At 41.8% G+C, this 16,566-nt stretch overlaps 1 protein-coding gene across 1 annotated transcript; it reads left to right on the plus strand.

The window, feature by feature from the left end:
• The first annotated feature begins 212 nt into the window (after positions 1 to 212).
• On the plus strand, positions 213 to 4,560 carry LOC104910324 (meprin A subunit beta-like). Its single transcript, XM_010708884.3, has 4 exons — positions 213 to 423; positions 915 to 1,407; positions 3,763 to 3,976; positions 4,366 to 4,560. Exons 1-4 carry the CDS (start codon positions 318 to 320, stop codon positions 4,381 to 4,383), a joined length of 831 nt encoding a protein of 276 aa, XP_010707186.1. The 5' UTR covers positions 213 to 317; the 3' UTR covers positions 4,384 to 4,560.
• The last annotated feature ends 12,006 nt before the right edge of the window (positions 4,561 to 16,566 follow it).

Here is a 16,566-nt window from a genome sequence, read left to right on the forward strand (position 1 = left end):
AAAAAAAAAAAAGACTATTTTAGGCAGGTTCAGCACTGTTTCTACTCCTTGAGTTTCAGGTAATTTATTTCCATCTCCATTATATCCATGAGCAGAGACAGGCAAGGTTGGAACACAGTCTTGGTTGTAGAAAGAGTGCTTAGTATTACATTGCAGCAAAAATTAGATGAGAATGAAGGAGCCCTATTCAGAAAAAAATCTAGAGTAGTCCCACACTCACATTCAGTTCATTTTTTTCAGATTCCTCACCAAATTATTTTTGGGATAGGCCAGATAAAGTGGGATCAACAGCTTCTTTCCCAAATGGAACTACATTCATGAGAGGTCCAGGCCGTGGAACGAATGCGTTCTTAACTCATCAGAGACTTAGAAGCCGTGACTTTATTAAAGAAGGTGGTGTTTATATTCTTTTAACAATGGAAGGTATGTAAACATTGATGATAGCTAATATTCTTTATAATACAGAAAAGTACATAGTGTCACACAGTAAGTCACCAGTTCTGTAGATATAAATACACATTATGTACTTTACATTATGAGCAATTCAGGTACTACTCATATATCTAAAGTCAAATTATGTATTTAAATAGATGTGTGGGTAGATACATTCTTTTTTTAATCCATTATCTCATAGGTAGGTTAAAATTTAAGTGTATAAAATGATGCTACTCCTGTGCAAATTACTTTGAAAAGAGTACTTTGAATAAAATTGTCTGTTTAAATTTTTTTTAAATTACAAGCACCCTTCCAAAATACATAATGTTCCTGAAAGGTAAGAGAAAAGACTAGTCATTATAGCAGAGGAATGTAAAACAGTTCAAAAATTCTCTGATCTTTACTATTAGAACTTACTAGAATCTAAGATCAAAAAAGATAAAGTAAAAGCCTTGTTTCTTGTGTTTTTTCTCATGCAGATGTATCACATCTAGTATCAGCTCAGCCAAGTGTGTCACCCACCATTGCTGCAAATACTTCTGCTGTCAGTACTGTCAGACCTACCTCTATTGCCACCACCACTACCACCAGGCCCATTGCCACCACCACTATCACCAGGCCCACTGCCACCACCACTACCACCAGGCCCATTGCCACCACCACTACCACAAGGCCCATTGCCACCACCACTACCACCAGGCCCATTGCCACCACCACTGCCACCAGGCCCATTGCCACCACCAGGCCCACCACTACCAGCGAGCCTATTGCCACCAGCAGGCCCACTGCCACCACCAAGCCCACCATCACCACCAGACCCACAGATAGACCTACTGCTACCAAAACACCCATCACAACACCCCTTGTGACCCTGACTGAAGAGCCAGAGATGGATACACCAGAAGCCTGTCCAGACAACCCTTGTGAAAATGATGGTGTCTGCATTATTGTAGATAGAAAAGCAGTGTGCAGGTAACTTTATTTATTCACTCTCAAATCCAATTTTAATTGGAGTGATGAAAGCTTCTAGTAGAATAAGTCTTTGTTTCTAACAAAAGGAAGAGACTATAACTAATTGAGGCAAATATTTCCAGCCACTTACTGCAAGTGACATAAGACCAGCTAGGGCAAAAAAAAATTCCTATCCGCAACACTTGAATATTTTGGTGTACTCTAACTTGCCTGTAAATTATATATAAATATACTTTCTATTTTCAGTAATACATTAGTCCAATGTGATAAAATGAGCTGTGCATCTTCACAGATGTCTCTATAGCAAAATAGTTAAATACAAATGTAGTTGAAACAAAATTCTGATATCAGAAGAAAATACGTTAAGAGTTCCCAGGCAGTGTATTTAGGATAACTTTGTTTTAAAATCTTATATAGAAGCATAGTGTAGTGCAAATCATGATCATGGATTAACAAAGTATAGTCGCTTGTCTTTGAAACCAGTGATGAAGGCTAAGGACCAAAGTGACTGTTTACCCTGCAGGAAAATGTATAACAACTTTAATTTATTCCTCTGTTGATTCATTTATGCAGCCCACCTGGCTGATTAGCATTGTTCCAGCTCTCAAACAAACTCTGAGGCTGAAGATAGTAATAATGTGCTATGAAGCTGTGCCAAGGCAGGTAGACTAGGGGAGTGCTGAGAGGTAAATGTATAAAGGCCAAGAGTAATGAGAGCCATGTATGACTCACTGAGTGTTCTATCTCCCCATTTAGAAACCTTTTAAAAAACAATTCTGCAAAGGGGCTTGTGCAGCACATCAGAAACAGGTCACAAATATCAGAAAATGTCAAGAAGCTGTTCCAAGAAGATGGAAATAAAAGAGTCATGCTGAATGTTATGCTTGATTTTGGAATTATGAAAAGATTTATTTTCTGACATCTCTGGACTATTTGTAGCTCAAGTACTTATGTGACCTACTTTCTATCCTGGAGAAGTGTGTAACCAGCAGTCAGTTTCCGCTCTGACTTTCTATTGGAAAACCAGGGAGGATGTGATACATAAATCTATTTAAGCTTGATCACATTAAATCCCTAAACAGCCTTGCAGTGCACTGCCAATGGATTCATTTTGAGGGCCAAACACAGAGTTCCGAATAAATGATTTAGACAGAAACTATAAAAACAATAACATAAGGAATGACAAGGGTATTGAAAGATAGGTGCAGATGTGAACTCAGAAGTGTTGCCCATAGATGATTTTTTCAGTTAGATCATTCACAATAAATTGTTTGAGCTAATTGTAATGCTGAATAAGGTGAAGGAATCAGGGCTTGGAGGTTGTGTTTAGTGCACAACCAGATTTCTAGAATGATACTCTAGCCTTCTTTTGGGGGAAGGCAGAGACTGCTCAAAGAAGTTCTTAAAATTTGAAAACAAGCCCCTTCTGGCAATGAGAATGTCTGTTCAGAATTTACCAAATCTACTAACAGAGAATTCCTGAGCATGAAAAATGCAATGTGGTGGAGGCATCTTCAGCTATGTATGTCCTAGAATGGTTCTGGTGTGATCAGATCAGTAATGCCTTGAGAGTCTGCCCTGTGCTTTCCACTTCATTTATCTTGCGAGTTCAAATTGCTGCATAAGGTGAGAATTAAGAAGGCAAAGAATACAAGAGGAGTCAGGACAGTGAAGTTTCTTGGAGGGTGATAAATGTGGCTTGATGGGATAAAAGCAGCATAAAGCTTCTGGTCTAGCTCCCCATGGATTTTATTCAATTCCTTCCTATAAAAGCTTTTTTAAACGGACTGAATGAAGATAGAAGAGCTTTGTTTAAAAGCTGAGCATGTCAAAAGGCAAATTTGCATCAGGATATGAGGGCAATTAGTATAGTGGAAGCAACTATTACATGATAGTGGCCTTTGGGACAGGTGTCAGTTTTGCGGAGCAGAAAGTGAGTTTTCTATCAACTGAAGTGCTGTAAACATAAAGGAAAAGCAAGCAGGCAAGTGAACTTGAATTACCCAGAGGGCTTGTGTATTGGTAGCAAAAGACTATTTTGTAGCAGCAGCTGCGGCCAAACATGAAGCAGTCAGAACAATCAGGCTGGAGCTCACGTTTTCTGGCAATAGCTTCCTTCGTTTCTTTCAGAGCAGGGACAACCTGGAAAACAGTGGAAAGCTGAAGAAAGGCACAGTATATCCAGATATGTAAGGAGAGTGGGCCACCCAAGGCAACATTAAAATAGACAACTGTTTTAAGATAACTTCATTATGGTTTGGGAAATAGAAATAGAGCATCAGAGATTAAATATTTTAAGGAGTCCTTTTTATACCTTTGTTTTTAAGTGATACCACATGTCCCTTTACTTTCTAGATGTCCAGCAGGGAATAACTGGTGGTACATGGGGGAAAAATGTGAAAGGAAAGGCACAACTCAAGAAAATACCATAATAGCTGTTTCTTCAACCATAACAGTATTTGTTGTTATGCTTATTGTCACTATCACAACTGTGGTGTTCCTTAAAAAGAAATACAGCAAAGGAGAAGGAAAACAAAAAGAAAAAGTGGAGAGCCTAACTCTTGAAGAAGTAAGTATTTTCCCTTTTAAAGTAAGTAGTCAAATTCAGTAAGAAGTAGATTGGAGGATGTCAATCAATGTCTTAATCTTGGAAATAGCAAGAATGACGTAGATTAAAGGGACTCACAAGGGCCAGGAGAAATTCACTAAGCTAATTGAAAAGGAATAGCCTTCCAGGGAGCAATTTGAATGTGGTCCTAATATCCGATGTGTGATGACCTGTTGAAGTGCAGTACTTCTTTGCAATGACAGATACTGTCACTGTTAGTTTATGTCCTCCCAATATGTTATTTTGGTTTATTTGAAAGTAATGCTTCTACATTATACATGTATTTCCTTTCCCTGCACACTTGTCTTTTAAGATGTGGGTTTCTTTTTCTTTTTTTTTTCCTCGTTTAGAATAAAACATCCTTCTGAAGATAATGCAATCAAGCATCAAAGACATAAAATGAACATCACTGGAAAACCAAAACTACGTCATCATTCTTCCTGATACTTTTATATCAACTGTCATGATAAAGGTTTGTAAAGTCCGGAAAATAATGCATCCCCTCTGAAAATATGGTTTATAATAAAATACTGTGCTAACATAAATGAAGTTTCTGGCAATGTTATGTATTGCCATGCAATGGAGAAAGATAGAAATGTATTGTTTGACAGACCTGTCCTGTGTTTTAAGTCTACCTGAACATGAAAAAACATGTAAAACTGCATCCTGACATTCATTCAAGACAGAAAAGTTTAGGTTTGCCATTTTACGATGGAGCTGCCCATCATAAAAGGGAACTGGACTCTGTAATTCAGAGGAACCCAACTGTTCTGAGTTCTGCAGCAGTTGTCAGACATACGTAAGAGTGTGTGGACATCTGTTTCATTAAGTCATTTGCGTTCGATCTAGTAAATATAAAATAAACAACAAGTAATGAGGAAAGTGCTAAATTAACTGTATAGACACACAAGCACAACAGAAATGATAATGGGGACCCAGTGATGATTGCTGGTGATGAAGGAACTGCTAAGGCATATCTCTGAAGAATGTCAACCTGAACTACAAATTGCAGTTGATAAGAATGGGAAACACAACCAACACAAATATTATGGGATATTTGAGGCTATTTGGGATATCGGCTATCAGAAGGGGATTGTGGGTTTATGTAAAACTTATTATGAGACATGTAGGAGAAGGGCTAAAGGGTCAAAAGGGAAAAGGATGGTCATGATGGATCAGAGGGTAAACAAGCGTAGGAAAATGGTGCCAGGAACTGCAGGGACTGACATATAGAAGAGTCAAGCCCAGAGGTCTTAGGGCACCTGGATCTAGATGTTATCGTGTAAAGGAATGGGAATGCAGGAGGTCTGTGTGCCAGCAACTAGAGGGACTTGGACTGCGTGTTGAGAGGTTCAAGCAACTGGAGGAGATGTCATGGGCATCAAAGCCTTAGGTTGAGGTGACACAACCAGAGATCTTGGGGTGCGTGTGGGTGTGTAAAGTGCAAGCAACTGGATAAATCTATGTTTTTATTTCCTCAGTGAATTTAATCCTGTTTGTGTATATGAATAATTTGTTAGCAAACTTCAAGCTGAACTAGCTAGTGAGTAGGAGGAAAACCACATCTGGAAAGACTTTTGCTGTGAGACAGTTGTTTAAGTTAGTGAACCCAGGGTTCAGTCACAGATATTAAGCAAACCATGAGCTGCTGCCTACAACGCACTGCATGAGTGGCAGTCTGTGTAGACAGCTGCACCTGGGACCTGTATGTATTTGTCTTTCTACAGGCCAGACCTGCCAGCAGGAAGAGCAGCAGAAGCACAGCTGGGATGGAGAGATCACTTGGGCCTGGGACTGCTGCTGGCTGGACACAGCAGCCATGAGGCAGCATCCTGGGTCTTCTAGGTTTGGTGGTGACTACCCTAGCATCCTTACTGATTAGGGCTACAAATGTGGTCCTGAGTTTCAAGAGTAGACTAGGCTTGGAGATAGAAGGGTCAGAGGAAGTAACTTTTCTTCCCAAGAACACTTTTCAGGGAAGATGTCAGTCAGCATGGCTGAAGATCATCACATTTTGCAGTGTTTTTGAGGGGACTCCAAAAAACAGGAATACTAGTAATGAAAACGCCAAGTCACACTGAAAGGTTGGTAGGTGGGTATGTGGATGTATTTACAGTAGAGGTCAGCAGCTAGTTTGATTCCCTGGAATGGATGTTGATGATCACAACATTTATTGTGTAATCTACCCTAACTCTGGGCAAGAACGGAGGTTTGATGAGGGAACTAGTCTTCCTCTGAATGCACAACACAAATGTGTATGGCTCTGTACTGGCATTACGCATGTAGTCTTCCTCTGATTAATATTCACTGAAATGTAGTTGTATTTAAAGCTTTCATAGCTGGTTTTATTGGCTTTTGTTGGAACTCAAAGATTCATGAAAACAGCCAGACAAAATTAACTAACAATTGTCAGAGCTAACAAACATCCTGGAGAGGGAGATATCCTACTATAGCTGTCTTTAAATAACTTTCTTATTTTGACATGTCTTCATCAGCAGTTTTCATGCAAATAAATCTCCAAATGTGCCTTCAACTAATATATGCACATAGATTTACATGGAGTTAAGAAGACACAAATGAGACTGTTCATAAATTCAACCCTGGCTAAAATACTTAACATTACAAACAGTAAGCATTTTATCATTTCAAATAGGAAGTTCTGGATTTGGGACTACAGAGGTTGTCTATATTTTTTGAAATACAGACTATATGGAATGGCATAAATACTACCTGAATTGTAAATGCCTTTGTGCTTTCATTAGGAAAAAAACGTCTAATGCATTATAACACATTGTATAAGATAAAAATTCCATAGAGTATACCCTGAAATGGCAAACTTCCATGGAAAAAGCCTGTAAGCTTTTGCTTATTCATTTCAAATAGGAACCAGTGAAGAGCATACTTTAAGACTGAATTGCCAGAGTTCAAATAACAACTCACTTTTCAGTACTATGCAGATTTTGTAGAGCCAAAAAGGACTTCTTGATTTTATTAATGCCATTAACTGACCTAAGGATTTGATCCAAGTCTGATTTTTTGTGAAAAATAAATAAGCCTGTGAATACCCAAGAGGTAAGGACAGGTGCAAGAGGAAAGTTTCAGTGCAGAAGAATGTCTCAGGAAGTCGTGCATCAGATTCAAATATTGTACTTCATTGCATATCACAAAAGCTATCCCACTAGCTCAAGTTCCTGAACACCAGAGTCCCTTACAAAAGCCATAACAGAACTTACTTACAGTGATGGCATTTTTCTATGAATAGGTGAGATATTTAAAATACACACATGGTTTGGGAATTCAGAGGTTCAGCTGGAGTTTCCTTTACAAGTCAATGCTTTACTTGCATTTGATATTTAACAATGCTCAGGAATGGTCACCTCTTGTAAAAACAGCATGGAGGATTCACCAGCCCAGGTCATGAGGCCCTTCCTCTGTGCTTCACCAAGACTTTTCCCACACGGTACTAGCACTGTACTTGTTATTTTTAATTAAACAACTTCAGTTTGGAGACATACATATAACACATTTACAAATAATGAGGATATTTGCTGCAGATCAGATACTGTGTTGGTCAGCTGGAGAGCTGTACACGAGGTAGCAGTCCCTCACAGGAAGACTGGACGTCTCTTTTCTCCTAAAGAAGATTTATTAACAGAATTTTTAGTGTAAGCTTCTCTGTGCAAAATCAGTGTGATGATGACAGATGATAGACAGATAAATACTAACATGGTACAAAACCCCACCACATTAAATAGCCACAAAATTCTACTTCTTTTTCTCATCCTTTTCACCCTATTTAATGATTCACATTAAAATTTGCACAAGGAATTGCTCTGCTTGTATCCCTGGAGTCATGTAAGGCAGGCATACTCTGCTCTCTACTCATCAGGATTTGTGTAAAGAGGATATTCATGGGTGGAAGAAGGGCTTGAGCTGATAACATTGACTCCCCAGTTCAACTACCTTGCTCCTATTCTTTATCTGAGTGTGAACCTCAGCTGATACCCATTGATGAGCTCCTGGCAGACACCCCAGCTTAAGTGACGGTGGTCTTCTCTGCTCCTCCTTTCCTGGGCTCTGGTCTGTCTGTGCAGCTGGAGCCAGCAGAGGAAATGCACGCTGCACTGAGAGCTGTGTGCATGACTCATCCCTCAGTCTATTGGGAGTTACTGCATGGGCTTAAAAATAGATAAATAGGTAAATAAATCAATTTCAAGCCAGCAGCTCAGGTTCGGAGAAGAAAACACACACATACATGCACAAAAGAAACTCAAAAGTAGGTTATCCTATCTCCTTCTCTGTCTTTCTTCAAGAATCTCAGCACTGCAGAAAATCTTTCCGGCATGCCACCTAATATCTATGCTAAACAGTACACACAGCCTCCCACTCCTGTTCTAGGCAAATCAGACCAATTTCATTGCTATTTGCATCACACAGATGGATTAACTTGCTCATCCTAGCTTTTGCACAGGTAGCAAATAGCTGAATCATAATGCTCCGGCTGAAATGGCACTGTCTAAATGCAAAGGGGGAACCGATTCCAGGTAGGCAGGTTCCAGCGTGACGGAGTCTGGAAGGGCCATTTTTTCAGTGCGGACAGCCCGTGAGATCAGGACAGAGCAGTGGCATTTCTCCATTTTTTTTTTCACTCTTTGGAGACTTTTCTTAAGGCACAGAAGCCATGTTAAAATGCCTGTGATTTTCTTAAATACAATCTTAATTCTCCTGTGTGCACAGACTGCATTTTCAGTCTGTCACTGCAGTGAGTGCAGGTAGGCAAGTGTCAGCAGGAGAAGCCAGCCACTGAACAAACTGCCTTTTCTGAGAAGCAGTCAACTGCTGTTTCTAAAATCCAGAGCCTGATCTCTGCCTTTGACTTTGCCTCCCGTAAAGACGAAATAGCATCAAAGAAGTCAAACTTGAATGTCTGGAGCTTAAAAGAACAAAACCAAACTTCATCATTTCCCAAGGTCGCAGTGCTTAATCATACAATACATAAACATCATTGCTCCTACTGTGAAATACTCACAGGAAAAAAACACAGTTATGCACTTTTATCAGATGTGAATCTTATCTCTGAGCTGTTTGATGGAACATTTAGATTAACATCTTAATGACAGCATTTCTGCTGCGAGGTTCCTATCACATAACTAGAAGCAGCCATCCTGCTCTACTAGAGCTCTGTGCATGTGCACTTCCCCTTCGCGTTTCTCTTTTACCACCATCTGGATACAGGCAGACTATGCTACAGAAAAACCAAATCCTGTCAGCAGCACGTCTTCCTCTTCAGCTCTGATTTTGCTTTTTTTCCTATACTTCTCATCATGTTGTGAACACCTGAGCTTGGAAGCAGCTTTCACTCATGCAAATGATGTTGGCTCGTTCAGACCAGTGAGTTATGAGTTCCATGAAATACACTGTTTGTTTGTTTGTTAAGTAAGCTATTAGTTCAGTAAGAGATGAAGTCATTTAGTAAACTTCAGTTTATTAACCATGGTAGGAGTTGGTGTTGCCACTCAGAAGAATCATGCTGCTACTGCTACTGCATGCCTCTTTCCCTAGCAGATATGTGTCAGGGTGAGGTGGAGGTAAGGAGAGGGGCAGGAGCTGAGAGCATCAATCATCTCAGCTGGTGAAGGGATCATCTCTGCAGGCACTTTGGACAACTGCAGGCTTGCCTTGGCCAAAAGAACGACGATCGTGCCTTTGCTTTAACAGCAGTGATTACATAGCAGTGAAAAAAGAAAAACCATTGGATTAGAAACTTGTTTATTCTTAAGTGTCCAAGATCTATAAGAAAAAAAAGAAAAAAGAAAAAAAAAAAAGAAAGAGAATAAAATTAAGATAGAAATCCCCCACTGTGAATGCTTGCATGGCAGTCTATGACCAATTCTCCCCAGCAGGTGCTCTGTTGGAACATGAGACGTGAGCAATTTCTGCTGCTCCAGAGCCCACCCAGCTGCTCCACCTTTCACAGGCTCCCACCCAGCCGGCTCCTTGGGCCAGCCCTGTCTGCTGGCCAACACGAGCACTGTGCCCCAGCTACGGCCCTGCCACAGAAGGCGGCAAAGCTACGAATCCTCAACCCTGGAGCACGTTTGAATTTCTGAGAAATGTAAACAGCCGCAGACGTTCATTTTGAATGTGGAACCTCCGTGGTGATTCTGAACGGAATGGTGGGGCAGAGAGGAAAGGAGGGTGATTTACCATTTTCTCCCTAAAATGATTGGGATGAGCACAAAAGCAGCTGTGAAGCCGAGAGCAGGGGCTAGGTCTAACAAGTCACCCATCTCTTTGTGCTGGTGGAGCCATGCACGTGCTCCCAGTTAAGCCACAGCCGTACCCCAGTCCCAGCTGAGGAGGTGCCGCTTGGTTTTCCAAGCGCACGGTATGTTGCCCTCCGCCTGCCTCGCTCTGCACCCACACACACAAACCACTTCTCAGCCCTGTCAGCTCCCTCTCAGGATGGCTGCTCTGCTTTCTGTCTTGCTCCCCACAGCATCTCAGTGATCTGAGTGACAGTCGAGGCCGGTGTCCTGGGCAGAGGCAGTCCATCCGTGCTGCCCTCCTTTGGGGCACAAACAGCAGTGCAGGTCCAGCAAACTCACCCCTGCGGAACCCCGACTTGTTCCTAGGCTGCACCCCTATGGGGAGGGATCGGTGCTGGTGGCACTGGGCATGTCAGTGGGGCCGTGCACTGTGGGAGGGCTGCGGGGCTCAGGAGATGGAAAGTTTGCTGGCTTTGGAAACGCAAGACTGAGCATCAGTCTTGTAATCAGCAGTTACAGCTGCTGTCTGCTGCCTTCCCTGAGACCCCCTGCTGCCAGTGGAAGTGATGTGGGGGATATTTTGCAATGCAGAGATCACCTCTTAAAGGGGAACGCAGAGCCCTCCGTCACTCTTCAGCTACAGCCCTGCTCCTCGCTGCCCTGCGGTACCATCCTCCCATAGTGGCTACAGGATTCTATTTCCTATATTGTTTGAAAACACAGCTTCCATACAAATATAATGGGACGTCATTTTCAATTTTGGAACAGGAGAAAATGCTGAGCAAATTTAATTAGCAGCTTTTGTTATTGCAGGTACAGGAACCTGCCACTTTCCAGCAGGATCTCCAAAAGAAGGTTCAACCACTGGAAGAAAAGTCATTACAAAGATGTGTGTGCCTTAAGGCTCCCAAAGCTGAAGGGCACATGTGAGAAATCCTTTGCATTTTAGATTTTTAGTTTGTTTTTCCAGCATTTCCTCCTTACTATACTCCCAGTTCTTAGCAAACCTGAAAATCTTGCATCACAAATTAGCTACTAATTTGCTTTAGCTAGTGATAAGGTTACACCAATACTACTGGAGCATAAGAAGTACTGAAATGAGCACTGAAATGCCTCAAACTGAGAAAAAAAAAGAGAAGCTGGCGTTTCTAAAGCCAAGTGTCTCTCTATATATAAATAAAAGAAACTCAACTGCTTTCTTAAGGAAAAGCCATATTACTACCCACTTTTACATATACCTACCATTGCTCCAGACATTACAGAAACATACATAGATATTACAGACACTCCCAGAACTCCTTCTGTTTCACTGATCAGACAGAAATGCTCACGCTATACATTCTTCAAGTTCTTGCTTCAGAACCCTTCTAGAATAAGCTTCTTTTCCCCTCTTCTTATTCCATTCTTCTATCTTCTATCCTATTCCAAATGCCTATGTCCATTTTAGCTTTCCATTTTATTACCAGACCAGCTTTTGACATTAACAAGTTTTACCAGGTAGATCTTTGGGTTACACATCCTGGAGAATCTGCATGTCATTCAGTGCCATTATATGGTCAAGCTGAGCGTTTTTTTTGGCTCTGTACATACTACATTTGGGTATTCCATGAGGTAATTCAGCTGCTGGGTAAGCTCTTATGACATTAAAACTTTGGATCATGACAGATCATAACCACTCCCACTGTACTGATGTGGCTTAAACACTGGGAGAGCTCTGTGGACAAAGCATTGTAATGGTGTAAGCAGTCCTCTGCAAGAGAGAGACTGCTTATGCAAGGAGAATCATAGAATCATAGAATGATAAAATGGCTTGGGTTGAAAAGGACCACAATGATCATCGAGTTTCAACCCCCCTGCTATGTGCAGGGTCACCAACCACCAGACCAGGCTGCCCAGAGCCACATCCAGCCTGGCCTTGAATGCCTCCAGGGATGGGGCATCCACAACCTCCTTGGGCAACCTGTTCCAATGTGTCGAGGATTATTGTTTTAGTTAGTCACTTTTTAAAGTACCTCCTCAACATTTGATTGAATCTCTGCAGAGACTCAGTGAGCTCAATGCCTGCAAGAAAGACAATACCTCTTCCAGGAGCATTTCTGCATTGTCAGGTTAATGTAACTTAATTGTGAGTGCTGAAAACAAAGCATTTAGAAATGAAGTAACGACTGAAGAGCCGATGTGCCTACAAGTGACAGAGGCAGAATAGTTCCATCAACTTGAGTGATAAGCTAAAGCCCATTCATGAGAGCAGTGGGTGTCTCGCCCGAATAAACAGTGCAGGATTAGACTCTATTGCGCTCCGTGCCAACACTAGTTAGAAACATAGAACAGATGTCAAGCAAATAGGGAAGTGTGGGACAAAACAGAAATAATTGTAAAAATGTGCCCAAGGATAAAATAAATTGATCCTAAGACACTGACAAACATTCTTGTATGAGACAAAATGAGTCTTTGTACTGGTTTAGCTTTTATTTTCTTGCTAATATTGCATAACAGAGCTATGCTGGCACAACAAGGAGGGGGGATAATAAAATAACTTATCAATGCGCTATTAACTCTACACACTCTTACCTAATAATAAGATATGGATGTCTCTTTTAATGCGTGTCCCATTGTTGAGAACTTTCTCATTACCCCGAAGTAGAATACACAAAATGGCTTTTTTAATATACTCATGGCCGTGAATGTTTGGTGCTAAAGACTTGCTTAAATGGTCAGAGATATCCTATTTAAGAAACAGCAAACACTTAACATTGCACATTACCAACATTAGAATGGAATCTCATTATCCATTAGCTGGTATTAGTGCAATTTATAACTTACTTTAGTTTGAGCTTTGCAGAATTTCTTGATCTTTGCCACATCATCAGCTGAGAATGTGGGTGCTATTTCTTTGCTCATCAGTTTGATATTATCAGCCAGCATTGTTATCCTGGGTATTTTCCTTCAGATTAAGAGAAATGTCACAAGATTAACTATTAAATAGGTTAACTATTAAATACAAACCGGGCCATTGTTTTCATGACATCAAAAGCTGCTTAGGAAGGAGAACGTGCAAGTGGAATCAAATTCAAAGAAATTATTAGGTTTATCCATTCTATTAAGGCTTAGCTAGTGAAATCCACACTAAGAAAGGATTTAACAAAGTTTCAACCCTGGAATTCAAAAGAACCAGAGTGATGCAGTGCAGCTCCATAGCACTGGGGATTTCATTCCTTCTTTACCGCTAAATGCTAGCGACTTGGCTATCTGTGTCTGGTGAAACCAAATACATCCCAGCAAAGGATGTGTTTTGGAGCTAGGGCTAACCTCAGCTTCGGCTCTGGGGAACCATCGGTCTCTGATGGCGTGCAGGATGCAGAGCTGCCTGGGGAGGGGTGGCCAGGCAGTGCACTGCTCACAGGACCATGGCTCACCCAGCAGGACCCAGCACATCGCCGTTCAAACAGGAAGCAAGCTCCAAAAAACGTGGGGTCTTTCTGAGCAGATCCTTAAGAAAAAGCTCTTAAGGGGTTTTGGTAATAATTGCAGGAGAAAGCTACAATGGAATTAGGAGTACTTGCAGCCAAGCTAGCAAGAATCTTCTAACTGTTCAGGTGAGAATCCCAATCCCACCTATTTGATGCCAAATTCATTTCAGGCTGGCCCTGCTGGAAGCTGCTTTGCTGGTGTGCTCGGCTGTGCTGCCAGCCAGCAGAGCCCTGGGAAGGGCTGCTTGGACACAGGCACTCAGACTCCAGGAGATGTTTCTGAGCGTACAATCCTCCTGGACATTTTCCAAGATGAATTAATTTTTCTGTAAGTGCCTTCTTGTCATGCAGTCTTTGCAGTGTTGCATTAAGAACTGGTTGCTCCTGGGACAGGTGATATCTGGGGACCTCCATTCTTCGGTCAACAAGGATGGATGTCAGTGGTGGTCACCCAACCGCAGGGCGGGGAAGGGAGCACACAGCCCACAACACTGTTTTAGTTGCTGTATCACAACTTCCATTCCTGCACTGCCCTGAGCTGTGGCTCGCTCCCAAGGAACAGGAAGACCCCAAATGTGAAGAAATGTCCTCCAGTAGGGATGCATGTTGGCTCTGCACCAGGACCCGCCCCAGCAGAGCAGGGGGAGATAACAAAACCCCGCCAAGCAGCACGCATTGCTTTACACAGCTGAGGGGAAAAACACAGACGGAGCTACAACAAAGCTTAAATCCAAAATAATTACATTTTGTCACAACTCCTTCCACACAGCCCAAGCTACCAAGGAAGCAAGCCGCTGGTGTAGGAGGGGAGACACGATCTGCTCCGCAGCCTCCTTCAATCTCAACACGACCAGTTCCAAATGTCTGAAACAGGGAGCGACTAAATCTCTTAATGCTCTCTGAAAAGCAATCAGCTCAGCGAACGCATCATTCAACAGTCTCCAATATAAAATAATTAAACCGTGAAAAGCTGCTGCCGTAATCTGACTTTGAAATCCTAAATTCCTTTACATGCGGAGGATCTGATGGCAGCGAGCACAGCCAGGCGCAGGCAGCCAGCATCTCCAGGCTCAGCCTCACGTGCCTCCTCCGCTCCGTGAGCAGAGACAGCTTAACTCTGTGAAGATTTGTGGTTGCAGCAGAACTATCTAGGAGATACAGCTAAACCCCAGTGCATTCAGTTCCCCAGCCAAATTGTATTTTGATGCAGGTCGCCAGGAGCTAATCTTTCATCTCTATTTTTCATACATGAAAATGAAAAACCAAAAAGGAAAAAGAAAAAAAAAAGGATTTCAGATTAAACAGCATTTATCATACTAAATAGAATTAAATCAAATGGAAAATTGCATAAAGACGCTCAGTTAAAACAATCAAATTAAAAAACCCTTTACCTGTACGAGTAAATTCTTTGATTTTGTTAGAAGAGAACCCTGTTATTAAGCAGGCTTGAAAGGGAGGCTCGGGCAGCCCTGTCCCATTCCCTTGTGCTGGGGCTGTCAGGCTGTCCCCTGGCACAGATGGTGTTACCTGTTTGTCAGGCAGGGTCACTGCTTCGCCCTCACCTGCGGGAAGAAGATGCGTTTTCAGTACTGCAGCAGCACAAGGGCTGCACAGTAATTATGCAGCAGGTTTATTCAGCCAGGCGTTTTTCTCAGCGACGTGCATACGCACACATCCAGGTGCACACACACACCTGCACTCAGCAGTGGAATGCTCCCTTGGCCAAGCAGGGCTAGAGGCTTTCAGCAAGCCTTACTGACGTGCTGACTGTTAAAGAGCTCTCACCTTAGATGGCTTCTGGTGAGGCTTAAAATGAAGAAATAGCAAAGCCTTCTTGAAGGAACCTATTTAAAATTATCTCAGAAATAGTATTTTAGTAAAACTGAAGGAATTATAATCCATCTTTTCAAAAAAACTCCAAGTTATTCCTTCCATCAATTAAAAATGCATTTATGAGCTTGGCTTGTGGCAAAACTGAGAGCAAAAAACAGTGGCTGTGATGGAGAACAACTGTCTGGAAACAATTTTTCCGATATTTAACATAGGCCTAAGAGGCTCAATAATGTCTTTGGTCAGATTTTGCTGATGAACATTGTCCTGGATTCTTGGCTGGAACTCCCTTTAGCTTCAAAAGATCCTATTTCGTTTCAGGGTGAGTTTGGTCAGAGCAAGAAATGCAGAAACTCCTTCAGTAAGGTTGGTTTCATAAAGAACTTGAGAATGCTGAAGGTTGGAGTCCAAGGCATCACATATGTTATTCCTTGGTATCCAGGGTGTTTCCTTTAGAGCCACAGGAACGAGTGGGTGTAAAGTGCTCCTCTTGAGAACTGGGATGCTTTTTTGTACCCAATTATAGAATCATCTGGGTTGGAAAAGAGTTTCAAGATCACCAAGTCCAGTTGTCATCCTGAGTGCCGTCACTTAACCATCTCATCCACACACCTCTTGCATACCCCATAGGACAGGGACTCCATCACCTCTCTGTACAGTCCTTTCCAGTGCTTGAGTCAGAATCAAGCATCTCATAACTGAACACATTACTCCACACATTACTGCATGAATCCCAAACTCTGCGAGGACCTACAGAAAGCTGTAACATGCTTGAAAAGGTTGCATGGACAGTACAGACACAACATGCTGATGCTACTCTCGTAATCTGACGGGGTCTTTGAATGCATCTGTCATTTATATGTCCAGCTCAGCTTAGTGCTTCAGGATAAAACCCAACTTCTGGGTCTATCAACAGGAGTGATATTCATTTTCAAGGATCGCCTATATAGTTTTACTTCAGGTAGATTTTTTTTTTTTTTTT

The sequence above is a fragment of the Meleagris gallopavo genome, chromosome 3 (assembly GCF_000146605.3).
Source record: "Meleagris gallopavo isolate NT-WF06-2002-E0010 breed Aviagen turkey brand Nicholas breeding stock chromosome 3, Turkey_5.1, whole genome shotgun sequence".
In the NCBI taxonomy this organism is placed as follows: Eukaryota; Metazoa; Chordata; class Aves; order Galliformes; family Phasianidae; genus Meleagris; species Meleagris gallopavo.

Bases quoted from the DNA above. Each gene is read 5' to 3' on its own strand.
- LOC104910324 (XM_010708884.3), top strand. From the start codon at position 318: ATGAGAGGTCCAGGCCGTGGAACGAATGCGTTCTTAACTCATCAGAGA. The intron at 424-914 runs GTATGTAAACAT...TTTCTCATGCAG, and splicing joins TATTCTTTTAACAATGGAAG to ATGTATCACATCTAGTATCA. The intron at 1,408-3,762 runs GTAACTTTATTT...TTTACTTTCTAG, and splicing joins GATAGAAAAGCAGTGTGCAG to ATGTCCAGCAGGGAATAACT.